The 27,441-nt window shown below is 45.0% G+C and overlaps 1 protein-coding gene across 3 annotated transcripts in view; it reads right to left on the minus strand.

The window, feature by feature from the left end:
- Positions 1-24,925, minus strand: part of SLAIN2 (SLAIN motif family member 2) — a 37,029-nt gene extending 12,104 nt beyond the window's left edge. For 2 of the 3 annotated variants that reach the window (XM_075422033.1, XM_075422032.1), the window contains exons 1-6: positions 24,429-24,925; positions 13,128-13,276; positions 8,928-9,092; positions 7,323-7,484; positions 5,213-5,572; positions 2,038-2,175 (exon numbers count right to left, since the gene is read on the minus strand). In XM_075422033.1, the coding sequence (XP_075278148.1) occupies positions 2,038-2,175; positions 5,213-5,572; positions 7,323-7,484; positions 8,928-9,092; positions 13,128-13,276; positions 24,429-24,781 (1,327 nt within the window). In that variant the 5' untranslated portion in view covers positions 24,782-24,925. Of the gene's footprint in view, positions 1-132; positions 192-2,037; positions 2,176-5,212; positions 5,573-7,322; positions 7,485-8,927; positions 9,093-13,127; positions 13,277-24,428 lie in introns of all 3 variants that reach the window. The other variant, XM_075422034.1, reaches the window with a different exon arrangement.
- Between the last annotated feature and the right edge of the window lie 2,516 nt (positions 24,926-27,441).

The following is a 27,441-nucleotide window of genomic DNA, read 5'->3' on the forward strand; positions in this document are numbered from 1 at the left end:
TGTGCAAGGTGACAAAATACAAAACCAACAAAACAAAAAGTGTACAATAAAAAGGACACAATTCTGGAAATTTGTATACAATGTACAGTTTTGCGGAAAGAATTTTAATCCAGACTTAGCAAAGATACTTACTCATTGACTTCATACACAAACCGTTTTACGATTGTCAATAGCAAGACTCTGACAAACATCTGTAAGAGCAGGGAAACTGTAAAAGCTAGAAATCTGGGCTTTATTAACGATACTTAACTTACATTTAAATGTAAGTTGGTCTAGAGTGGTTCATATTTGGGGAAAGATTCCCATGAAAGGCAAGCAAATTTGCCTAATAATTTCTGTGATTCTCAATCCATCCACAAGTTCAAAAAAAAACAACAACCATGTATAAACATAAGTCACACTACTTTGGCTCTTGCAATGAAGTAACTCGCTAAATACTGAGTATTGAGACTTCTGCTGTCTGATCTTTCCAAAGTTTCACTGTGAACATACTTTTAACACTGGGAATAGCCTTCTAGCCAACTAAGCTGCCCTCTGGGCTCTCCCCTTCTCAGTTCACTCGATTTTAAAACAACAAATAAGATCTGTACAGATTTTTACTAAAAATATTTTTTTCTTTCTTTACTTTCAGATCATTTAGATTATTCTTCCCATCACAACACTAACACAGCTGGAGAGCTGCCATCCAACTGCTCCGAGGGCTTTTTACTTTGCTAAGCCTGCCCGACAGACAGCAGCCCTGCGCTTGAACGTCACACGCGTCCTTTCAGTTGCCAACCCCACCTCCTGAGCATCCCTGAAGCGTGGAAGAAGGGGGCAAGGTGAAAGGACACAGGGGTAACCGATCTGAACAACCACCAAGTCACATGAACTTCGGTGGCTGCAGCGTCACACGCCTGGGACTGGCCACACAACCCTCACATCTGGCCCGAGTCACGCCAAGACAGAAATCTGGCAGTCACCGGCATGGTCTGTACTGCTCATTTGGTATTTAACTGTATTGGGTCAAATTAACACACTGTTTTGAAAGGACTAGTTAACAAGGCCAAGCAGGTATGCCTTTACTGTTCAGCAGGTAAAAAAAAAAACAGTTTCATTCACAAATATTATCTTACATTTCCCGGCAAATATTCAGATTACTGATGAACTTTTATTGTAGAACTTTTATAGTTCAAAGCTCTACACATAATCATATTCATAATGTGTTCTTCCCTTGAAAATGTCACACAAGGTTATTAATTTGGAAACTGGTTTTAAAATAAAAATGGCCAGGAAACATTTAAATAACAGGAACTGTCAATATTGGCATAAGGTAGCAGTGAATATTTAAGTTTCATAAGCTCTGGCTTCTTTAAGGTCACCATTTTGAAGAGCCTTGTGAGCTGAGCAGCACTCTCACATCAGCAGTTCCCTCTTGGACAAGCTAGCAGCCACCAGCCCGTCAACGGGCTAATTTGTTTCACAGGACACTGGTTCACCCAAACCCTCTCTGAGAAACACTGGCACTTAAAAAAGTAAATAAAATCTGCCACTGAGTATGTCATTTCCAGGTGACAAAACAAAAGAAAAATCAACTGCAAACAAAGGTTAGACTTGCATGCGTGATTTCAGATCAGGTTTCACCATTTAGAAAAAGGAATAAATGTCATCAAGGCAAGTATTTTTGTAGCCTAGTAAGTTTTTGTAGGCTGAAAATAAAAATCAACAGTATGAAGCACTACAACTTCTGTAAATCACAGACAACAAATGGTTTCTGAAATGTGTCATACTACTGTATTTATACTACAGTACTTCTGCATGTGCTGTTAGGAAGCTATGAATGATACATTAGTACGAGAGCAGGATTTTTTTTGCATATACTCAGTACCAGATTTTGTGTACCAAGAAAGCAGATTCTCACACAGGTGTGATTAAAAAAAATCCCAACTGGCATCTCCAGTGTGCCACGCAATGCTTCTCTGCCACGAAGCTGGACGGCAGCCACGTACCATCCCTTCACTCGGAAATACACACCGAGGTGTCACTAAAGGAACTTACTGGCTGAGGCCTGAGGCTGAATGCGAGGTATCCCTCCGTTTGGCACTTGGAAGTTTGAGTCGCTTCTGCTGTTTTTCACCGACTCAGCTTGGATGTTAGACGTCCTGGACAGGTTTGGAAGACTACGCCTTAGTTTTTCTGTATGAAGCAACACAAAGATGCCACATGTAGTCTGATGCCAGATAAAGTTCAGGTTATGAACCCAGAGTTGAACCCCAAATCTAAGTGACACAAAATGTCATATATATATGACATTATATATATTTTATATATATAATACATATATTATATATATGTCATATATATATGACATTTTGTGTCATATATAAAACAAAATATGTTTTTAAATTGCAGTGTAGTTTTGTATAGTCATATATATATGACATTATATATATATTTTATATATTATATATAATTATATATATGTCATATATATGACATAATATATATATCATATATATATGACTGTACAAAACTATATATACAAGACTATATTATATAATATATAATATAGTCTTATAATAATAATAATGTATATTATTTCTGAATTTAAGATTTTTTGCCAGATAGCAACTAGATTTGTTAAAATGAGAACACACTTGTGAAATTTCAGCCCAATTAAAGGAGTTTCTGCCAGACTGCTACCAGGAAAAAGTACATTTAAGAAGCAAAATAATATTAGGGTGTGATATTTTGTTCTATGCTAATATAGGATAATTGTGCCAAGCTTACGGCAAGCTTTATTTTTTATTACGCAGCAGTGTATATATATAATATATATATTATATATATTATATATATGTCTCATATATATGACATAATATATATATAATGTCATATATATATGACTATACAAAACTACACTGCAATTTAAAAACATATTTTGTTACATTACAGTTCTTCCATTATCTTGAATTAGGGTTCTATATTATTCTCAGATCTATCATATACAAAATATTTCTAAAAAAAAAGCAAGAGCGTACATTTTTCACCTATGGTGAAAAAAGTCAAGCATCGTGTGTTGTGAAACAGAAGCATATCTGGGTTATGATTCTCTGGGGTTTGTTCTACTGTTACAGAAATTGAATAGGCAAACCTAATTTGCAGTTTTGCACACTTTTTGAAGTCTTTACCTAGAAAGTTATTTATAATATAGAATGGTTGCCTGAAGATTGGTTGACGGTTGGACTTTATGATCTCAGAGGTCTTTTCCAACCTTAATAATGCTACGATTCCAAGATTAAAAACACATTGTAATTTTTGGGGTCAATTTTTGGGACTACTTGGTCCCATATCAGCACATTGCACAACAAATAACAGCTGCCTGCTTGCAAAGAAACTATTCACAAACAGCATTCAAAATTTTTCAAGTGTCCAGTTATGCTTCATCTTTCACATACGACTTGACGATCTATTCAGCTAATACTGGTTCTTCACAGGTCTCCTACAATTTGTACCACTGCTCACAGAATACAAAGAGATGCCACTAAGTATCTCTCGAGTCGAGTGACATTCTGTGTATCTCCAACCCACGCGGAGCTGGGTTGATGTCATACTTTGGCCAGAAGACTGCAGACGCCTTGTCAGGATGAGAGGCCAACCTGATTCTGTAGAGGGGTGCAGGAAAGAAGTACGCTAACCATGCACAAGCACTGAAGATGAAAACAAAAGTAAGAGTCTTCATAAGGTGAGTACTCCTGCAAGCGTACCTTCTGCACAGTTTGCCTTGCAGTTGGTACACGGTTCAGCCCTCTCAACCCAATTTCCCTCTAACCATTCAAGAGAAAAAAAATAAAATCCTAAACAACTTTTTTTGGCTGCTGAATGTGCCAGCAACATTCAACTGCACAAAACCCACTGCGAGAGAATTCCTTGGAAGTGTTTCAGAAACACATGATCACATGCTCTATTTTGATCCCTCTGGTATGCGTGATACCCGATTTTGGTACCTTGCCTCTCATGGGATATTTTTGTTGTAACTCATCTAGCATGCATTAAGATTTTCATGAAACCCTAGAAAAGAACAAGCAAGGAATTCCCAGCTAAGTCACAAACTGATTGATTAGCTTTTGTGTCATAGATTTTCCTATGTACCTAGAACTTCCCCAAACCACTCTTACTACGTGAGACCTAAGCTAACCCTTCCAAAGATATTCTTGAATGGCCGATTACATTTGCAGGATCACCTTCCCCAAAAGCTCTAGCCTAGCACACCAATTTTCCTGATTAAAATTTTAAAATGTCTTTGCCAATCAATTTCTGTAAGTGGCATAGACCTCACTGCTACACTAGGCGGAAAAAACACCCAGAAAATAAACTGCTTAAAAATGCATTTCTACATCTCTGCAGCAGACACTTTGCATCCAGCTTAGCTGAAAGATGAAAAAATAAGGTGAATTCTTAATACATAAATGTATATTATTTCTGAATTTAAGATTTTTTGCCAGACAGCAACTAGATTTGTTAAAATGAGAACACACTTGCGAAATTTCAGCCCAATTAAAGGAGTTTTTGCCAGACTGCTACCAGAAAAAAGTACATTTAAGAAGCAAAATAATATCAGGGTGTGATATTTTGTTCTATGCTAATATAGGATAATTGTGTCAAGCTTACGGCAAGCTTTATTTTTTATTGCGCAGCAGTTTGCAGAGCTCCAAGATATCTAAAGTATCCAACAAAGGCATGACTGAAATACTAGTATTTTTAAGGCTGTGTTCATGCTCAGAAAGTTCAGAGTCCTGCACTGCCAGAAGAAAGCATTCAGGGTTACAGGCGTGCATAAATTGCCCTGTTACTCCTATCTGACCACAGTTACTTTCCCTGCATTTTATTCCACCACTTGCAAGGCCTAACTCTACTGGTGAGTGACAGTTTCCCTTGGGCTCTGCTTTATTTTAGTGCATTTGCCTCCCAACGATAGAACTCGGTCACCGTGAAACTCAATTACACCCTGAGCGACTGGAGAACATCTAAAATAAATAAAAGCCTGTCACCTCATCTGACTAAGGGTTCCCCAGCAGAACTTCAGCTTTGCTTGCTCTGCTTTTTCTTCGCAAGTCTGAGATTAAACCACGGGGTTACACAGACGTAAGGTTTTAGCACCGCACACTGACCAAAAAACTTTAAAGGAACTACACAACTACTTGTGTCATGAACTGGAGACAGAGCTTTTCACCTTCACTTTTGACATTACTAGTCTGCAAATCCGCAGGATGGCCTTGAAGCGAAAGACGAGGTTGCTGTAAACGGCTGATCATAGGTTGGGGCGACACTCTACTGTATTCTATGCTTCGAGCAGGTGATCGGGAGCGAGGTGAATTCCTTGGAGATTGTTTTGGTGAAGGCCAGGGCGAACTGCGAGGTGACGGCGAGAACCTGTTGACAGCAGGGTGCACTGCGTGATGTGTACCATCTTCTTCGTCTTCTAAACTCTGCGCATCAAGCTCCTGATCGCTGAACGTGCCTCGCCGCGTAGAATTGCAAGAAGAACCAGAACTACGCCGGGAAGCAGTTGCTGCGTACTCTTGCCGGAGGCCTGGCAACAACGAGAACATTGTTTGCTTGCTTCCAGACCACAAATGGTTCAAACTAGAGACAGTGCATATAAATATCTAGCCAGTGCTCAAACTCACATTTGGCTCACCTTAATGCCTGTTATTTGAGGCGTTCAATTAATTCCAGATTAGTACCAAACTAAGTTATCTACCAGCTGACAATGTCTTAAAGTGAGCAGGTGACCTCGTTCCTTTTCCTCCTACAGCCATCATCAGTGTAGGTGTGTTGTGTACTTGTTCATCTCCTCTCCCAGGCTGGATACCAGCAACACAAGCTACACCTTAGTTTTGATATCAGGTCACATCCTATAACAACTGTAGCAGCCACAGTGAAATGTCTCTTGCCATGTATTAGTAAAGGTCACAAAAAAGCAGTAAGATAAGCTACCCCTAGAGAAGCTACGGTTGTTAGACCAGTGGTCTCCAAAGTGGGGTACACGTGCCCCAGGGGGTACGCAAAACAATCCACCACGGTGCAGGAAGAAAATTTTGTACTACTATGAAAATAAAGTTTTTAAAATAGCATTTATTTCATCTTTATCTCATGCTTTTTAAAGTTCTCTTTCTATGTGCATTTGAGCATTTATATATAAGTAAGATATTAGTAGATTAGTACATGTATATAAACTATAAAAAAAAAAATATATATTGGGGGTTTGGGGTTTCCTGCCACTTATAGGAGTGCACAACAAAAAAAGTCTGCAGACCACCTAGTTTGGTAATTGAAATAACTACCACTTTCTGCAGTCTCAGAGGGACAAAAAGACAGACAAATCCTCAACTAAACCTATGATAAAGGAGAGACATCTACATAGGTGTTTTTCTTCACTATTCTTTCCAGCTCTGGAGCCCCCAGCATAAGAAGGACATGGGTGCGTTGGAGCAGGGCCAGGGGAGGACCATGAAGATGATCTGAGGGCTGGAGCACCTCTCCTACGAGGACAGGCTGGGGGAGTTGGGGCTGTTCAGCCTGGAGAAGAGAAGGCTCTGGGGTGACCTTAGAGCAGCTGCCAGTGCCTGGAGGGGCTGACAGGAAGGATGGAGAGGGGCTTTTCACAAGGGGGTGCAGTGATAGGACAAGGGGGAACGGCTCTAAACTAAAAGAGGGTAGATTTAAATGAGATATGAGGAAGAAATTCTTCCCCATAAGGGTGGTGAGGCCCTGGCCCAGGCTGCCCAGAGAAGCTGTGGCTGCCCCCTCCCTGGCACTGCTCAAGGCCAGGTTGGATGGAGCTCTGAGCACCCTGGGCTGGTGGAAGATGTCCCTGCGCATGGCAGGGGGGGTTGGAACCAGATGATCTTGAAGGTTCCTTCCAACCCAGACCATTCTATGATTCTATACTGACTCTACAGTTTTTTCATTTAAATCATGGTTTAAACACTGATGTCAGCAGGACTGGAGTACACTGGGAAGGCACACATCACCTTAGAAGACTGGTGGCAGGCAGTAGCCCAGCCTAACGACCATCCTTTTAGCATACGCTATATGCTACAAATTCATACTCTAACATTTCTTTTGTCTGCTATTCTAAAGAACACTTCTGCACAGCAGCGTCCTTTCCTCATCCAGCAGGCAGAAGTCCTCAGCCAGCCTTCTCAGGAGAACTACACTTGTACATCCATGGTAGAACCTACACCCCTTCTCCATTCCTGCTAAGCAAGTGCTACTGTATTTATTCAATCAAAAAAGATCAACTGCTCCACTTTGTTTCCAGGGTAGAAAACACTTACTTTCTTCCTGCATTCGTGCTAAAATTTGCACATCTGTGACATCATTTAGCTTGTAATTAGACCCAATAGAGTCTTCATCCATCTCTGATGCACTTAATTCACTGTCCAGAGAGGACTGTGGACTTAGCGGAGGATTTCGATCTGCTGAACTTTTCAGATGACCTACAGAAAGAAAATAAAGTAATAGGAAATGTTAAAAACAAACAAAAGAGGCAAAACCAAATTATGACTGAGACATTGAGTCTGACAGACCATTTGAGACACCTGATTGCAAACGTAGGCTGGAAATATAATTTACACAAGCAGAGCTTAGCCATTACCTTCTGAAAATGAGCAACTTTATAAAATCATTATAATGGTGACAGAACAAATTAATGACATATAATCTGGTCTACCCGTACCAAGTTTCAACTGCTATGAAGTCTTCACAGCTCTTACAGAAAGAGCAGCTGCACCCTTGTTCCATTTGTGCTTTCTTTCTCATCTCTGCACGCTACCCTTGTAAGACACGTCTGACCATCTCTTTCTTAACAACGAGAACTTGCTGATCCAGTCAATAGCGATTCAGTTTGGAATGCTTAAAATACAGTTTGCCCCAAAATACTACCTGTTCTTTGTGCACACCTTTGCTAAACTACAACACACCAGAGACACTCGTCCCGTCTGCTGCCTTCTGGCTGCCAGCCCCACTGCCAGCTGCATTTCTCTGTCCTGCAGGCTGTACAGCACCATAGCACACAGCGCACAGCAGAGCGACACGGGTTAAAACAAAACCTGGATCTGGGGAATATACTGGGGCGCAGGCTTCTCTTTGCAATCCCACAGCGAACTACACGTAGATGGATTGTCAACGCAATGTTTTTTCATCTTCCCTGCAAGCTAACTCGAGTTAAAGGATACATAATAAGCCACCATTCTGACTTCAGAGTAGAGATATGTTCCAGGCATCAATTTGTCTGATGCAATGAAAGCGCCTGTGGCGCAGAAGAGAGGCAGAAAGCACTGCCAGAAGTTAGTATTTACATCGACGACTGCAAAGCCTCGTGGAATGCCTTTAATTAAAGTACACGCTTCTTCCTTCGATTATACTGTTCACATCTCAGCAGTACTGATGGATACAATGCATACCAAGTGTTTTAGTTACTACCTAATAGCGTAGCTGCAAAGACTTTACAACTACCCACACCTAACCGTTGAGCACCTACTATGCAATTTACACCCCAGTCAATTACAGGGCCAGTTCTAGAAGCCGCTTATGGCTGGGTCTAACTGCTACACGTCAGTGATTTTGGGGACACCGACATCCAGAGAAGACATTTTAAATGTATCTCATGCCAGAAAGTCTGTAAAAAAGCCCTTCCTGAAAAGCTTAAATACTGCACGACGCAAACATCCTCAAAAAGACTGAAAAGATTTTGATGTCTTTCTTACTCTAGTTCACAGAATCACAGAATGGTAGGGGTTGGAAGGGACCTCTGTGGGCCATCTAGTCCAACCCTCCTGCTGAAGCAGGGTAATGCAAGCATAACCTATTTGAGCACGCTTTTGAAAGGAGGAGGAGGAGAAGGAAGAAAAAAGGGAGAGGCCAGAGAGACACATGCTTACCTGAGGTACCAGGAGGTATGAGCTGTTTCACTAAAGCAGATTTCACTGGTGTTGAGGAGGGCGAGTTGAAACCACTGCTGTAGGGGCTACTGGTGTTTGGACTATAGGAGCTTGCGTAACTGACTGCGCTGAAAGGGCTGCTGTACAAACTCTGTCTCTTGAGAGCTGCGTGAGAGGAGGAAAGTGAGCAATTATACTGAGGGAACGAGTGAAAAATGAATATGATACTATACGATATCTTCAGCGTGATTTAATTACCATACAATTCAAGTAGAACGTTTCAGTTGCCGGGAAGTTTTTCAGCTGATTTTTCCACCTCCTAGATACAGCCATACTGTGGAAGGAGTGGGAGAAGGGTGCAAGACAACACAGCAATAAATATTTTCCCTGTAAAAATCGGATCCAAGATCACTACAGCTGATCTCTTCAAGACGTTCAATGTAGGTGGTGCAAAGGAAGAGGGAAGCAACTTGGAAGAGAGTAGTAGCTAAGCACCACACAACTAAGCAACACCACCTACAAAACCCCCCAAAGCACATGCTAAAACGGAAAACCATTAAGCACAGCAAATGCCTCTGTTTATATTTCCAGGTACCACAAACCTACTGGGCACAATAAAGCAAACAAACTGTAGGCTTATTCCCTTCTGCATACCTCCTAACGCTTTGGGATTTTTACATCCGTGGGGCTCCAAGCCCATACACAATCTCAGATCTAACATCTGGTACTTTCCTCGGTTATTTCTTGTAAATATTTCAATGCTGAAGTATTTTCAGATGACTTTTAACCACCGGTGAACATTTTCAGTACAATACTGCACCTCCCCTAGCTGCTAAGTGTATGATTTGTATAGTTACTTACATGACTATTTTGTTTCAGAAATTTACATTTTATATTAAAATAACAGAAAATGGAACTTCAACGGGGGAAGTGGGAACCGAAAGAAATTTGGTCACTTTTGGTAAAATCAGTTCCTTCCTTGCTGAAAGTACTTTATGCCAAACAGAACTGTATTTTAACAAAGAAGAAATTAAATCGCGAAACACTGATCTGAAAGCCAGAGATCTAAACTTTATGATCCGTAAGTCTGGATGAGATGAAGTTGCAGCTTACCTAGCTGCTAGAAACTAAACTCTTTAAGGCATGACTGCACTGAAACTATGCATACATATTATAAACTGACAAGAGCAGGCCTGGCAAATGTATGACAATTTAGAACTCAAGGTTCTAAAAAAAAATGGTGAAGTTAAGCTATTCAAATAATATTGTGTGACATTTCTGTTACTAAAAAGGGCTTCAATTAGCGCAGTAATAATTAGGCTTCTAATAGCAGAGGACAAAAAAAAAATGATTGAACTCTAGTTTGTTTACTAAAAATCCTTTTATTCAGTGTAAGATTATGTTGTTGTTCTGACACGACAAGCAGCCAAAAGAGATTACAGTTGCCTGAAACACTGTTTTCGGCAGCAAAGGCTGCTTCAGCTCCTTCTCCCGCCCTGCTCTGCTCTTGGTCACGGCCTCCTCAGTTGTTCAGTACCAGCCATGCTGGGGCTGCACTCTTACCCAGCCGACTAAAGAGGATTTAGGTTAAAAATATCTAGAGTATTTTAACTGACTGCATCAGTGAATTAGTTTTCAGCAGCACACAAAAGAAACCCCATCTCATCCCACCAAATGGGTGGCAGAACGCAGCACAGAGGTAGAAGCAGCAGAAATTCAGGCTGACTTTGCAGCAGCTTCCTTACGTGGCACCTCATGTCAACATCCTTCCTGGAGTCTGAACCAGTTCATATTACTAGTGCTTTAATTGGAGTGAAAAGGCAGTTATAGGTAGAGGATGGAAAGTTTGTATTCCAGCTTTCACCGCAAGTCTGAAGTGATATGCACTAATTTCAGCAATTAGTGAATTCGATGGCTTCTAGCAAGTATTCTTGAGGTACCTCAATATTTTGAGCGCGTCAGAGGGAAATCTCCAAGCTCTTACAAGGCTCAGTAATTACAAGCCGGCTGTATTCTGGTTGACTCTGGTGAGACAAGTCCTTTGACAGCAAGTTGTCCTGGCATTCACACAGAACTCCAAAGCATCTATTCCAACTCCATCTTTGTTCTCATGCCAAAAAAATTTACTTTTCATTTCTTGCCGAAAATGACAGTAAGAAAAAACCCCGAAAGTGCAAGTCTGCACAACCGCTCTTTATTTCATACTTCTTACACACAAGTATTTTAAAATATTAACCACAAATTAGAAAACAATTGTGCTACTGTATAACCATCAAAACAGGCTCTTTGTACATACCCATAATGACACAAAATATTTTGTGACTTACAGATTTCTCTAGATGAAAGGAAACATACTTTTGTTATACATAAAAAGGATGCTCTGGTGCATGACGACACTTCATATGGCGCAGCAGTTTTCATCCTAGCTAATGTGAACTTCTACCTTCCTCAGCACTGTGTTCTTCCCTAGAAAAAAGGGGGATTCAAGCCATTTTTCTGGCCTAGAAATCCCGAAGTTTTTCCAACAGGAATCTCCATAACTTCAGAAGACATTACTATTTTTACAACAGCTAGAGGTATGGTCTGTATTAGGAGTGTCAGACAGCATCAGTACGACAGATAACTCATTTTCACATTAAAATGATGCTATACTGGATGAATCATCTGAACGATCAAACTGTCAGGTTTGTCCATTTCATAGCAAAGCTTCTTGTCACTCTCCTCCAACTGTGACTGAGTTTTTAAAGATCCCCTAAGGGTAACAGAATTTGTGGTACTTCTGGAAGATTTCTACTCAGTTCTAAGAAGAAGTTAAACCATCAACAGGTAAGTTCACTAACAGCTATCCAGTCTTAAATACTCCGTAGTATTCAAATTCCCAAACTTGTATGATCACTCCTAAATCCCTGTGATCTGGCTACTTTTCATCATTTAGAAATGCAGGCTTTGCCTGCAGCAAGCTATTGTGTTCATCACTGTTCAGGAAAATTGTAAGACATTCTGCAAGGCAGCACACACAAAGCACAAGAAAGGGGAAGATCAAAGGTGACTCATACTAAAGGCACTTTCACCACTATGCCCATGACTTTTATAAGAATAAGAAATGGACTTTTCACGTGATCCACCAGCAATGTTTTCAAATTTTATTAAGAAAGATTTCTGTACAAACCAGAACAAAGACTGAATTGCTCCAGAAAAGAATCCAAGGAAGGGGGAAAAATTACAGTCAAATAAACTCAGCACAAAGTTTACGTATAACCACGCAGAGGAACTGGTAGTTGAGAACCACGTGTTCACATATGCTTAGCTCAAGTCTAGCCATTCTGCTAATTCCTGAAGATAACAGTTAAAAAAAGGATAGACCACATGTAGCACAAGACCGCAAAAAGATGGGAATACAGGGAGAGAATAGATACTAACAGCAAGAACATTACGTCTCAGCATAACTTTTTTTTAAAAATAAAAATAGGGTCTAACAAAGAAATTAAAATAAAGCAAGAAACCAGATGAACCAAGAATTCTAATCAGACCTTCAACATTTTGCTGCTGGTTTGACATCAAAAAGGCTGGGAATAAGAGGGTGGAGAACGGAGGCTTTCGTCCTCACAGGCCCAAACACTCAGTCCATCTCCAGTTTTGAATACAACCAAATAAATTGTATCAAGGAAGAATCACAAACTCTGGATTTTTTTCATCTGCCTGTGACAAAATCTTAAGTTACCAGGGATGGGAGGAAAAGAAATCAATGTTGCCTCCCCAAAGTATTCAAGAACTTCAGCCTCCATTTCCTTAGATGAAACAAAATAGCTCATCTAGCAGAAAACTAAGTTCCATGTCAACATACTGACCAGCACCTAACAATTATAATAGTTTAATACAGGCTTCTATTTTAAAATAAGACAAGAAAGCCTACAAGTTAAGGACACTGTTTCCTCCTGAAAACTTCTGACCAAACTGTAACTATGCAGGCAGTGTAAAGCTCTGAATTCATGACTCATGGGCTAATGCTTCCTTTCATTTTCTTCACACAGTCCAGAAAATTAACAGAATGAATTACTGTTTGCAAACCATAACGCAAACTTTAGACAGAAGTTAACTGCTGGATCTCACCCTCTTCTCTCACAACTATCTATCAGCCAATCCTGACCCTGTTTCAGAACAGGTATGTACAGCCCGGTGGTGGCAGCATGCAGAACTCACCCGACATTGTCTGTTCCAGCCTGTGGATCAGTGACTTTTTAGCACATTCAATGTCAGGACTTGGGGAATCCAGTACCTGCCTGCACCAAACTAGCGGACTGACGCATTTTTGCACTGGAGTCGGTTTCTTCTTTGGGGACATATATAACCTGAAAAGGAGAGAAAAAAGATCTATGAAGTCAGACCAAATGAGCGTAAGATCAGGCACGTAACAAAATACCACACACTACACTATTTCTGGTTTTGTACTCTAGCCACAATATAAAATATCCAAAATATGACGAAAGCCTAAGTTTTACCTTTACATTAACTATTTTGGATACAGTAAAATATGGATACATATGGCTACCCAAGGACTTCTGGCAAGAAGTGATGCCTGCGTTGCTACACAGGGATATGCTGACTGATATGCCTCAAAGAAACATGCCTTCACTTTTCAGACACGTTGGGTATATAGACAATTCCACTGCGTCACATAAATGTACAAGTCAGGACTGATCTCTCCAGATTTACGTAACATTCACCTGAAAGGAAATAAAACACTGTGCAATATGCAACTGTTGTTTTCCTAAACACAAAGATGTAGCAAGTGATAAGCATCTTCATAGCCAAGGAACAGTACTAAAGTGCACAGAACACATCTACTATTTCAGTAGCCTTGAATAATAAACATTTAAGTTTTACTTACAATTTGTATGCTAGCACCTGATCCTGTAGTTTTGCTTTGAGCACAGAACAAAGGGGCTATCTCTGTCCTAAGGGGTATACAGTCCAGCATTAAAAACAAGGAATAAGAGACAACACACATAGGAGAGGAGAGAAACAATGAGACTGTACTGTTCCGTGGGACACGCCGAGGCCTTTGCCCGTCAGCACTTCCATTCATTTATTTTAACATTAGCATTCCATGAATGAAGAAAGAAGTACCCGGTTTAAAGGCTCTAGAAATTCCGCCGGAAATTTCTCCTCCCTCAAACAGATTAAAGGAAAAGTCATAACCAATCACACACCCAAACTAGGGACATTTAAGCCTTCTCTTCGGCCTAGAGCCAAACTTGGAAGCATGCTTCAGCAGAAGGCAACAGTGACCTGCAAGATCCGCAGCTCTAACTAGAGCTTACACATATGTGGAAATGATTAAGTGAGCGCTGCTTCTAGGAGTAATGACAGGCTTCATAGTCCCAGTGAATATGGTTGTAGGCCACACGCTGCAACGCAGGAACATCTGACAGCCTCATCAGCCGTGCTTCCACACAGAGCAGACAGCAGAAATGCCTGTTTCCTTGTTGCCAATGACAGCAGCACCACAGACATTAATTCCCACAGTTCTATTACGAGATTATTAGCTGACCCTGTGTAATTCTAGAACTTGAACTCAAGCTTGTTTTATAAATGGCTTTAAAAGATTTTTGTTTAATTGCTACCCTTAAGGTCACTTCTTACAAAAGATTTCCAAGAAGCATGCTTGTAACACCACCACGAACCTCTCACCCAAAGCACTGATCACTGTTTAGAGCATGCTCTGAAACACTCTTCCTTCATAAACATTGAAAGTGGAAAGCTGTAAAATGCAGGAGAGAGGATTTTTATCAGCTGCCAGGTTTTCAAACAAAAATCAAGCTGTTTGTAACCATGCAAACAGCCACTGCCACACACTATAGTCCACGGGGCTCACACTCTGGCCAGTACCATGCTGGTCGTTACACCTGAATTTGCAGAAACCCTTACTGTCTTCACAGGCACGCTGCCCACTAGCAGAGCTAAGAGCCCATCACGTATTTATAGCCCTAAGATCCTTGGAAAGCACAAGACTCACTCAATTTTTACAGCTCTGTGTAAACAATTACATAAAGTGCTGTACTTTCTGCAATTATCTGCAGATAGTTAAAAGCAATGCGTACCACTTACTAGCTCTCCAACACTTGAATTTGCTGTCTTTTGGCATTTTACTTGCCTGCACTCTCTTCTATCCCACGGCATGTTTACACAACACGAAGTGTCAAAGGCACCCAAGCCAACTTTTGTGCTGCAGAGGCTAGGCTCGCTCTCCGGAGAGCTGACGTGCCTTGCTGCGTCTGAGGAGCTCCATGCACAGCTCAAGTGTTTACAGCAGTACCCAGGGCAACCGGCAAGAAACTCCAGTGCACGTCCTCTTTGAAAGATCACACAAAAAGGGGATCTTCAGCAAACCTACTGCAACCAAAACGGCACCTGGTATTTTAAGCTCCAACACATTCTCCTCTGCAATTTCCAGTCGCCGCATTTGTTTCACGAGCAGTTTATTTACTGAAGCAACGCAGGCTCACGCAGCTCTCACTTTTCCACCTCCCCTTCTAACCAAACACATACTGCAGATTCTCCCACCTCTTCCCAGCCAGCTGTTTTTCCTTCAACAGCCTTTGTGTCACACTCTACATCTCCAGAAAAGACAGAACTTTGGAACGTACGAATGTCCTGCAACCCCACCACCTCACGACAAACCCACGTGCATCGAGGCAGTAACACAACGGCTCTTTCAGGACAGCTTCCCGCACATCGTGTGATTATGAAGTCTCATTATTATAAAGCAGAGATCTTTATTTCCCATCTGACAAAGAACAGGCAATCTCAAGTTTTGAAACTTAATTCTACTTGCTTTGCCTAATTTGGATTCAAAAAATACGACCAAAGGCAAGGCTAAGAATCCGAGTGAGGCTTCTGCTACTTCTTCCTCTCTTCCCAACAGCAGGAAGGGAAAAAGAACAGAAAGGAAACTATGAAGCACGTACAAATAACTTCACACAGCTAAGGGATCTTCTTTGCCAAACTACAAAAATACAGACCCAAAAGATACGGGTCCTCCTTAGTGGCAGAGCTTTCCAGAAGAGATCTGCTCCCATTTGTACCCGTTGATGCACTCTATGGCAGTGCAACAGCACTGAGCGGCAGCGCGGCCGCTTTGGGACCGCAGATCACCAGTGTGACTTCATACATCTCTAAACACCATGGAATCGCTCTCCCAAAACAGGAAGCTGGAAGCGACTGAGGAAGCCCATAGCTTACAGGAACCACCCGCACTACAAGTGTTAACACACCAGAAACCTGCACCCCGAGGTCTTCACAAGAGAGTGAAGGCTCCACAATTCAGAGACACAAGGCCAAGTGAAAGAAAACAGTATATAAAAAGCAGCCCAGGAGCCTCGAACTATTTCGAATCGTCAAGCTGCCCAGACACTCTGATCCTGCTGCACACAGTAATGTTCCCTTCCTTCAGCTGTCACCAGCCAACCATGCCACAGCAGTGCCAACCCCAAGCTGAAAGCAGCCAGGGGCTCTCCTGATTAGTTCCAGGAAGACACAGCAGAAAAAGGGCAGAGCTATGGCGGAAAGGCTACTGCCACTACAAGCTCGTGTGATAACGTCAGCCGGGTGAGGCAAGCCATAGCATGTGGCACTGGGACAGAGCTGAGTCGGAAAAGGCTTTGAAGAAAGAGGACAGGACGCTGAGGTAGGCATGGAATACCTGGACAGGGATTACCTCACCTGAGGAGCACCTCCCAGCGCATTAAAACACAAGAGGCTAGTTGCCACAGGCATGAAATCAGAAGCCAGGACTCCAATCAGGAACAAACGAATCATCCTTTTGCACCAAAATTCTTCTGCTGCTCCAGTACGAGAGTGGAAGGAAAAACATGCAGATGAACATGAAGTCACAGATCTGAATTAGAAAGAAGGTGGCAAGTGGAAGGAACTCGAGTTAAAGCTCGTTTATTTTAGCCACGTTCACTTTAAGGGAAAAGTGGCAGGTACAACAGAGGCAGCGAAACAAGAGAGCAAACAAAACGTTGCAGTCAAAAGCAGAACTGAGAAAGCAACCTGAAGGGAAGATGTGTAGAAAAAAACCGGAATTCTAAGGCCAGATCATTAAGAAACTCCCCTAAAATACAGGAGGGAAACCCCACAAGGAATAGCTACTAAAGATAAATACATCAGGAGACCATAATACTGGACAGTCTTGGAAACAGACAATTTAGGACACAAATTGCCAATCTAACTCTTTTAGATCAATCTAAAACTTTTAGGAGATCCTATCTGGAGCAATTTAAGTAAGTTAAAATTTAAGATAGATTTTGAATAAACAGCTACAGGTAAAGCTCTGAAGAGAATCTCTGATTGCAAACAAAAAAAAAAATCCAAAACCTAAGTGACATCCCTGCACATATCTGGCCCACAGATTTCCTCTCTCCTGCCCCACCCCTGCAAAGTTCCCATCCTGCAGCTGTGACTGCCCGAGACACACTGCTCAGCCTCTAATTACTAACGTGTTGGTGTACTTCATGCTTCTAGCTCTGAGATGCAAGAGTCACAGCAAACTCCGGGTCTCTCAACAATAAGGCTGTGAATGCTACAAAAAAGCCTTGACAATCTCATTACACCTTCACATTCAAGCAGCACGTCTCAACTACACGATGTGATTTTCAAGCAGGACTGAGAGTATTCAGAGAGGGTGCAGAGTGCAGGCAGGAACACAACTACCTTCCTGTCACCAACAATTACAGACAGTTAGCTGTGCCCTGGCTGGTTGCTGGAAACCACGGCCATTATTCATTCCCCCATCTCAAGGAACACGTTGCTGTCAAAGGGGTGCTGCAGAATGGGAAATGGGGCCTTCAGAAGCTTGGAAGACTCCTCGAACACCATCGTGTAGCTTCCCTAGAACTGTCACACAAACTCTGTACAACTGTCCGCTGTTTGAGCGGCGTTTCAGACAGAAATCGTCAGAGCACATATGCTCTAATGTGGCATTGTTGATACTTACATGGAACAGAGAACAGTTGAGCAGCTCTGTGTCCTATAACGTGTTCCAAAATCAAATGCTGCTTAATGACTAGGCTTGAGAGCTCTACCAACACCTACAAGAATGAGAAATGTCACTCATGCCTAAACATGACTGAAGTCAATTTCAGGAACACCACTAAGACACCACTAAGGAAATTCGGATCGAAGCTTTCATGACATCCAAACACCAAGCATATTTAAAAGCCGTGAATATCACACAAGAAGTTAGAAACAGAAAAACGTTCTTCCTTGGGATTCTTCCTCCAGTCCTCAAACATCTGTTTCACAACATAGATGGATATCTCAAATACATTAGTCAAATAGAATATTATTTGAGGCTACCAGTTGTTTCACTTGATAAACTGCTAACTTCTGTAATCCGTAGTTCTCCCACATGCTTCTCTTCACGTTCTCTTCCTATTCCAGAAACTGTTACCTGAATTTGGTTAACAGACAGCTTCAAATCAGACTGACATTTAATCTGCCACAAAACGAAAAGCATCAATTTCTCTTTTACTTAGGCCACAGGGCAGGAATTGATCAGAACCTGTCCGCTTTCCAAGAGGCCTAAATCACATTAATACGATGAAATTTTAGCAGTTGAAGAGGAAACGCTGCAATGTAGTTTCAGCAATGGGATTTCATTCAGGTGCAGCTCCACCCTAAAACCCTCACCCTACACTTTACTAGCTCCCTATGGCAAACTTCAGGGTTCCAAAACAGAGTTAGTGCTCAAGGGACCTCCAGCAATATGAGATGAAAGAGCAATCATTACACAGGCAACAATCATGTTTTTATCCTCTGCATCTCAAAACAGCCGCTTAGCCAACTAACTGGAATGGATGGCTAGAATGGAAACAAACTGTTAAAAATAGGTGCCAGTTTAATGGAAATAGCTATTAGAAATAGCTGAAAGAGTGTGTGTAGAAATAGCTGAATGAGAGTGTGTGTAACAGTAAAAGTAATTGCCTCCCATTTTAACTAAACAGGCTACACAACCAGTCTGAGGTCTTCAAAACACTGCTCTGAACTATGAAGATGAATATAGGCACCCCACCGATAATTCCACCTTAAACACACAGTAACTGCCTTTTGTTTGGGAATGAAGTCAGTCAGCTGTTCGCTATTTCAGCTCCACCAAGGCGACTTCAGACTGCAGTGACGTGAAAGCACTGATGAGTGAGGGGACTGGAGCATCTCCCCTACGAGGAGAGGTTGAGGGAACTGGGCTTGTTCAGCCTGGAGAAGAGAAGGCTGAGAGGGGACCTTATAAATGCCTACAAATATCTGCAGGGTGGGTGTCAGGAGGATGGGGCCAAGCTCTTTTCAGTGGTGCCCAGTGACAGGACAAGGGGCAACGGGCACAAACTGAGGCACAGGAAGTTCCATCTGAACATGAGGAAGAACTTCTTCCCTCTGAGGGTGACGGAGCACTGGAACAGGCTGCCCAGGGAGGTTGTGGAGTCTCCTTCTCTGGAGATATTCAAGACCCGCCTGGACAAGATCCTGTGCAGCCTGCTGTAGGTGACCCTGCTTCGGCAGGAGGGTTGGACTAGATGACCCACAGAGGTCCCTTCCAACCCCTACTATTCTGTGATTCTGTGATTCTGAGTGCTAGGCCAGTTTCTGTAGCACTGTCATATGAAGAGGACGCAACTGTTCTGCAGTTTGGTGAGCAATTATAGTAAAAAACAGACACACCACAAGCTCCATGCTCTTTTATGCACACGCTGCACATAGATTTTGAAGAAAAAAGCACTGGGTTTTGCTCACATTTAAAAGAAAGCTTCGGTGAGCAACCACATTAACAAGTTACCATAAACAGTGGAGCGACGGCACATTAACTAATGGGCAGTAATTGCCCACGTGTGCACACTTATCCAGCAATCAACTTGGGACAGCAAACTTCTTTCAAATCAGCACAGCAAGCCACCCGTGCACTGTCACCACGCCGCCCCGTATGTGCTACGCACCCACACCCAACCTCACCCGGCGAGTCAGGCCAGGAGCTGCACACCGCGTCCTGCCTCTCTGAGGGTTTCTCCGCTCCGGTCCCCCTTCCTGCCCTTCTGTCTTTTTAATGAATTCATAAAAAAGACCTGTTCAGATCAAACTTTGAAAGAGTTGAAGCAGACCTGCTGGAGAGCAGCTCTGCGGAGAGGGACCTGGGTGTCCTGGTGGACGACAGGTTAACCATGAGCCAGCAGTGTGCCCTGGCTGCCAAGAAAGCCAATGGGATCCTGGGGGGCATCAAGAAGAGTGTGGCCAGCAGGAGGAGGGAGGTTCTCCTGCCCCTCTACACTGCCCTGGTGAGGCCTCATCTGGAGTACTGTGTCCAGTGCTGGGCTTCCCAGTTCAAGAAAGATGAAGAGCTACTGGAGAGAGTCCAGTGGAGGGCTACGAGGATGGTGAGGGGACTGGAGCATCTCCCCTACGAGGAGAGGTTGAGGGAACTGGGCTTGTTCAGCCTGAAGAAGAGAAGGCTGCGAGGGGACCTTATCAATGCCTACAAATATCTGCAGGGTGGGTGTCAGGAGGATGGGGCCAAGCTCTTTTCAGTGGTGCCCAGTGACAGGACAAGGGGCAATGGGCACAAACTGAGGCACAGGAAGTTCCATCTGAACCCGAGGAAGAACTTCTTCCCTCTAAGGGTGACGGAGCACTGGAACAGGCTGCCCAGGGAGGCTGTGGAGTCTCCTTCTCTGGAGATATTCAAGACCCGCCTGGACGGGGTCCTGTGCAGCCTGCTGTAGGTGACCCTGCTTTGGCAGGGGGGTTGGACTGGGTGACCCACAGAGGTCCCTTCCAACCCCTACTATTCTGTGATTCTGTGAAATTCGACACGATCTGGTTCAAGAACAGCTAAACAGAACACCCAAAGAATAGATTAGCAAAGTCAGGGGTAACTTCTGGAGGAAGAAATTAGCTGGCCTACAGGGAAGTCTCCACGGGACAAGGTGCAGCTCAGTACTGTGTGCATCTGCGCCTGCTTGTACCCTGTTAGTAAGAAAATTTCAAACTGACCAGCATTCAAAAGCATATGGCCAAGAAAGTCAAATTCACTGAAATATTTATAGTAGTTTCCCATACGATTTGAAGATTGTCTCACATCCTAAACTGTTTAGAACAAAACATACCTGGATTTAACTAACCACAGCAAAGAAAAACAAACAAGCAAAACCAGAAACAGTCCCAAAGTTTACTAACACCATAATGTTGTTTTAATAGCTAGTGCTGCTATTAAAGCAGCAGGATCTTTTCACTCATTTGTAATTTAGGCTAGTTCTACCCTCTCTTTTAATTTTTCACTCTACATTTCTGTCCTGGGTACACTTTTATAAAACCACTTAAAGAATTAAAACCTAAAAATGAGCTTATCAACTCCAAAATGTAGATCTTAAAAAAAAAAAAAGCAACACACACATTCCAGTATAATTTCAGTCACGGCATCAGACATTCCATCTTGAATTCATAGCCAAACTTCAGAGGCACTAATCTCATGTGAGCATTAAATGTAAAACAATGTAATTTCAGCAGCGAAGAAAACTATTTCTTCTGCTATGACAAGGCTGCGGACAATTTCATAATGGGGTATATGAATACATGGACTGAAAAAACACCCGTATTACACAAAGCAGAGAGAAGAACAGAGATAGCCAGCACTCCTCATCATCTATTATCTCCCACAGCAAGGTCCTTCTGAAATCAAAAGCAAAGACATATCCAGGCTGCTCTGTGAAGGCAATCAACACAGCCAAGATTAATCAATTTTTTATGCACAAACTGTGATTTAAATTGTTTGTTTCCACGTGAGGTTTCCTCAGCTGGTGAGTGGTTTTTGATTTCCACAGCGGTATAATTTCACAGTTTAAACAGGATTCAGGGTTAAGTGGTAGTGATCCAAAGCCATTTGAACCTGAAAGACTTCATAGAGGTTTAAATTTCAGAGAGTACATTCACCTTTTCAGTTGATACCACTATTTTGAGTGACCTCGCATAGCCAAGGCCTTCAGAGCAGGATCTTTATGAAGTATTTTAAGAGATATCCCCTTACATCACCGCTCCTGTTTTCACAGGGTTGTTTCTGTTTGATTGCTCCTCTAGCCCTCTGAAAATTTCCCACTTCATTCAGAGCAATAACCTCCACTCAAATGCACAAAGTCATCCTACTTCCACAAGAAAAAACACAGGTTTGGAGTATTTAGTGCCTCAACAGTCGAACTAAACGGTGTTCAGAAATTCCAGGAGTGTGATTTCCATTTTTACACAACAATTTGGGGGCAAAAAAACCCCCAAACCATCAGTCCATCTAGACAAACCGCATTTATCATTATGTGCGCATTAAACTCCTGCACAATAGGACAAAGGTTTTTTTATTACATAGCCGTTATTTCTTGATAAATATGACAGCAAGTAAATTTCAACAACTGCTCTTGTCTAGGTGCAGGCTTTTGTGTCTCATTGTCCCGTGTCTGAGGCTGAAAATTAGTATCATGATTGGTAAAACATTAGGAAAGGAACAAAGACATGACTGTATTTAAGTGCTCTTGTCTTTTTAGGACTAGAACTTGCATAGAAACATGACTGAAGCCACAACAACAGGCAGCCTAAACAGTGTGCCAAACACCTGACACCAGCAAGAGCAGTGCTCAGCGCACCGTGCCGCCCGCCCACGAGGGTCCAGAACTGCATAAACAAAACCACACGGCGCTCACGCCATCAGAGTCACCACATATCCTGCTGGGACATCAGCTTTCACTCAAGAGATGTGTTATATTATTTAGGATATTACATATTTATATAGAGATTTATAAATTACTGCATTATTTAGGATATAAAATGATAACATCTATCGTCACTAGAATTCGGGACTTTCACAAGTTTGGCCATCCCACTCCAAACTTACTGTGCAAATTTAATATATTCTACTTCACTCCAGTGCTCTAAGCCAGCTGACTACAAGGCATAAGCTGAGAAATGAGAGTAGCTGCCTTGCACACACTCCTCATCTGGAAGATGATGACTTGTGTTAATTTAGTAAGCTCGTGTTGGATGAGAATAAACTTATGCTCTCACACTTCTCCAGTGGGCCGGGCTGGACGTCAGGCAAATGACTCCTCCGAGGAAGTGCACACATAGTCTCCTCCCTGAGCAACCAAAACATTGCTCATGCACGGAATCATTCCAGCATTTTTAAAAGTATTTCTAACACTGAAAGACATTTTTTTTTGTTTTTTAAAACTCTGTCTGCATGTTTACTCCCAACAAAGACGAACTTGCAACCAGTTCTGATCCAAGTCAGACCGCTTTTGTCACACCTTCCCTCCCTGCACATGCTTTCCTCGCGTTTCTCTGTTGACATTGAGCTCCTCCTCTCTATTTCTCCTGCGGCTCCTACGCTGCTCCTCAACCACTGTCAGAGGAAACTTCAGCAAGACAGCTGGAGAAGAGCATGATGTTAAGAAGAGAGCAAACCTTTTCAATCCTCAGCAGCAGCTCACCCGAGTGCAAGCCAGCCCAGGTGACCAGCCACCTGCAGGTGTGCAGCAGGGACAGCGGTCCGCTCGACAAGAGAGGAAATGCCCGAGGGAAGCCATGATCCTACCTTGGCAATAAGCGAAAACACCCAAGGACAACGTATCTACGAGACGAAAGAGCGTGTCGCGTTTGCTGCCCTCACCGCTCAAAGGAATCACAGAATGGTCAGGGTTGGAAGGGACCTCTGTGGGTCACCCAGCCCAACCCCCTGCCCAAGCAGGGTCACCCAGAGCAGGCTGCACAGGACCACGTCCAGGTGGGTCTAGAATATCTCCAGAGAAGGAGACTCCACAACCTCCCTGGGCAGCCTGGGCCAGGGCTCCGTCACCCTCAGAGGGAAGAAGTTCTTCCTCGGGTTCAGCTGGAGCTTCCTCTGCTTCAGTTTGTGCCCATTGCCCCTTGTCCTGTCGCTGGGCACCACTGAACAGAGTCTGGCCCCATCCTCCTGACACCCACCCTGCAGATATTTAGAGGCATTTCTAAGGTCCCCTCTCAGCCTTCTCTTCTCCAGGCTGAACAAGCCCAGCTCCCTCAGCCTCTCCTCGTAGGAGAGATGCTTCAGTCCCCTCCTCATCCTCGCAGCCCTCCGCTGGACTCTCTCCAGTAGCTCCTCATGTTTCTTGAACTGGGGAGCCCAGAACTGGACACAGGACTCCAGATGGAGCCTCCCCAGGGCAGAGCAGAGGGGGAGGAGAACCTCCCTTGACCTAATCACGGCTTAACACACCGCAATAGTACCCGTGGGCCAACCCCGCGCTGCCCCACAGATTCCCCCGCGCGTTTCTCAACGCCTCCCGTGCAGACCCCGACACCCGACCCCGCGCCGGGACGGTGGGCCTGCTCCGGGCCTCCGCGGGCCCCCGAGTGCCGCCCTCCCCTTGCCCCCGCCGCTGGGCCTCCGAGGAGGCACAAAGCCCCGAGACCGCCCCCGGCCCCTCTCCTCACCAGCCGGTCTCGTCCTCCTCGCAGCAGGCCAAGCGCTCCAGCTCCTCCGGCGGGAGCAGCGCGGCCTCCTCCAGCAGGCCGCTGCCCTCCCCGCCGCCCGCGCTGCCGTCGGGCTCCCCGGGGGGCGGCCGGCGGGCGGCGGCGGCCCTGGGGCCGAGGGAGCGGCCGTCGGGCGGGGAGGGAGGAAGCGGGGAGGCCCCGGCGCCCGGGAGGCGCTTGGGGCTGGCGGGGGAGGCGGGCAGGGCGCCGTGGCGGCTGCGGAGCTGCTCGTTCTGCTTCTCCAGCTTCTTCACCAGCTCCTGCAGCTTCCGCACCTCCGCGTCGGCGTTCATGCCCGAGCCGGGCTCCTCCATGGCGCCCGCGGGGAAGGGCCGCCGCGCCGACCCGGCTACATGGCCCGGCGGGGCGGGGCGGGCCGCCGCCTCCTCCTCCTCCTCAGCGGAGGCGGGGAGGAGCGGCGGACGCGCATTCGGCCGCCGCCGCCATCTTGGCGCTTCCCCCGCCCCGCCCCGACGCGATGACGTCACGCGCACGGCGCCAAGGGTATGAGGGGAAGGCGCGGCCGCCGCCATCTTGGCGCTTCCCCGCCCCGCCGAGCTGACGTCGCGCTGGCGGCGTCGGGGCTGTGAGGAGAAGGCGCGGGCTGCCCGGCCGGGGGCTTCTTCGGCTGCTTTGCTGCTGAGGGAGCGCCTGGTCCGGCCCGTCCCGTCCCACCCTGGGGGTCTTGGGCCCGCCCGGGCGTTGTAGGGGAAGCCCCGGGGCCGAGAAGGCTCGGACTGTGTGAGGGACAAGCGATGTGCCCCGCTGCTAGGGCCCGGCCGCCATCTTGGGCCCTCTCCGTGTGGCAGCCGCCCGCGCCGTTCCCTCACTAGCGCTTCAGCCTTTCATGTTGTGTAAACGTATATAAGTCATGTAAAAAGTGACCTGAAACTGTTGACTCTTACACCTTTAAGGAGTTAGGGGGGCAGGTGGGTTTGCGTTTCCACCCTCGCAGTATGGCGCGGTGCTCGAGTCCCCGTGCCGCGGGGAGGCTGTGCCCTTCGTGCCATCCCTTCGTGATTTTTTTTCCCCTCTTGCCCAGGTTTGTCTGCTCGACAGCTTGGGTTTGGAGCGTGCAGCTGCTGGGGAGGGGAAGAACGCCAGTGTGTGGGCAGGGGGACGGCTGGGGTCTGCAGGGGAGCAGCGTTTACCAGGCTCTGGGAGGGAAGAAGGGAAACGAGACCGGGGTGCTCACCCTGTGGGCTTGTACTCAAAAGCTGCAATTAAATAGATAATTAAGAGTGCATGGTTTTAGCCGGACTTAGATAAGGAATCACAGAATCACAGACTGGTGGGGGTTGGCAGGGCCCTCTGTGGGTCACCCAGTCCAACCCCCTGCCCAAGCAGGGTCACCCAGAGCAGGCTGCACAGCACCGCGTCCAGATGGGTCTGGAATATCTCCAGAGAAGGAGACTCCACAGCCTCCCTGGGCAGCCTGGGCCAGGGCTCCGTCACCCTCAGAGGGAAGAAGTTCTTCCTCGTGTTCAGCTGGAGCTTCCTCTGCTTCAGTTTGTGCCCGTTGCCCCTTGTCCTGTCCCTGGGCACCACTGAACAGAGTCTGGCCATGTACTCCTGAGACCCACCCTGCAGATATTTAGAGGCATTTCTAAGGTCCCCTCTCAGCCTTCTCTTCTCCAGGCTGAACAAGCCCAGCTCCCTCAGCCTTTCCTCATAGGAGAGATGTTCCAGTCCCCAAAAGGCATCCAAAAGACAGGCAGAACAATAAAAAGATTTTTAACAATTAGGATCTTCTGTGATGCTGACACTGTCAGTGACACTGCTGGCAATTCAGCGGTTGGCGGGTGCAACAGTGGTCTTCACCTATGCAGGGAAGTTTGTTCCAACTTAGATATTTATAGCAGGACCACACAGCATAGCTTCCTTATTCTTCTTTAACGGGCCTTAGCCCAAATGCTGGTGGCACAGTAAATCTTCAGTCACTTGTATTAATCATGTTTTTCTATCCTGCAGCTGTTGGGATCCGGATGGAGCTGGTGGCTGGGGCTGGGAGGGGGACGGAGGGTGAAGCAGGGCTGTGACGAAGGGCTCTGCTGGGGGACAGCGCGGAGAAGGACCGGGATCAGAAAGAACTCCTGGCTCCTGGGAGCTGCTGAGTCGAACTGCAGCTGGTGGTGGTGGTTATGTCATGTTTAGGGGCCTCCTCCCTGATGTGAAGGGGCAGCTCTGAGACCCCGAGGGGTCTGTGCACCGTGCATCCTGCCTGTCCTGTCCTGTCCTGTCCTGTCCTCTCCTGTCCTCTCCTCTCCTCTCCTCTCCTCTCCTCTCCCATAGGTGTGTGGATTGGGGGGGAAGAAGGCGAGAAAGAAGTTTGAGAGCTGCTGAATCATCTGCTGTTTTTACAAAGAGTGAAGGCAATCGAGATGAACTAAGGGAGTCACCGGTTAATACTCACCGTAGTCTGTGCTGGAATAGCAAGGACCACGATCCTGCTTTCTCATTCACGCTCGTGCTGCGAGCGCCCTGCTCGTGTTTCGGGAACTGAGAAGCAGCAAGGCTTGGACTAGAAGCCTCCCATTAGATACCAGGTCAATAACGGGCTTCCGTGAGCTCCTCAGTCATCAGATTCCGAGCTTGCACTGGCCAGATGTGAGAGACCGCACCCGAGCGGAGGCCCCTGGGTGATTCCAAACGAACAGGCAGTAACTGATAGTAATGCCACAAAACTGAAATCTTTCCACTGTGTCACAAGAGCAAGAGAAATTCCTCTGCGTGTGAAATTGGACCTGTTGCAGATTTCTTCTGAGCAGCTGCAGTTTGTGCCCACGCTGTCTTTTCCACACACGTGGAGCAGGAAGGGAAAAGCAGCATTTCCACAGCAGTATTTCCCCGATCTCCGTGCCTGCGTCAGTGCTGCTCTTCTCTGACTTGGGGCAGGTTCTTAACTCACATGATGAGAGGAAATGAGGAGCACTCCCTCCAGAGGAAAAGAAGCCTGAGCAAGGCTCCCGTATCA

The sequence above is a fragment of the Opisthocomus hoazin genome, chromosome 5 (genome assembly GCF_030867145.1).
Source record: "Opisthocomus hoazin isolate bOpiHoa1 chromosome 5, bOpiHoa1.hap1, whole genome shotgun sequence".
NCBI classification, from domain to species: Eukaryota; Metazoa; Chordata; class Aves; order Opisthocomiformes; family Opisthocomidae; genus Opisthocomus; species Opisthocomus hoazin.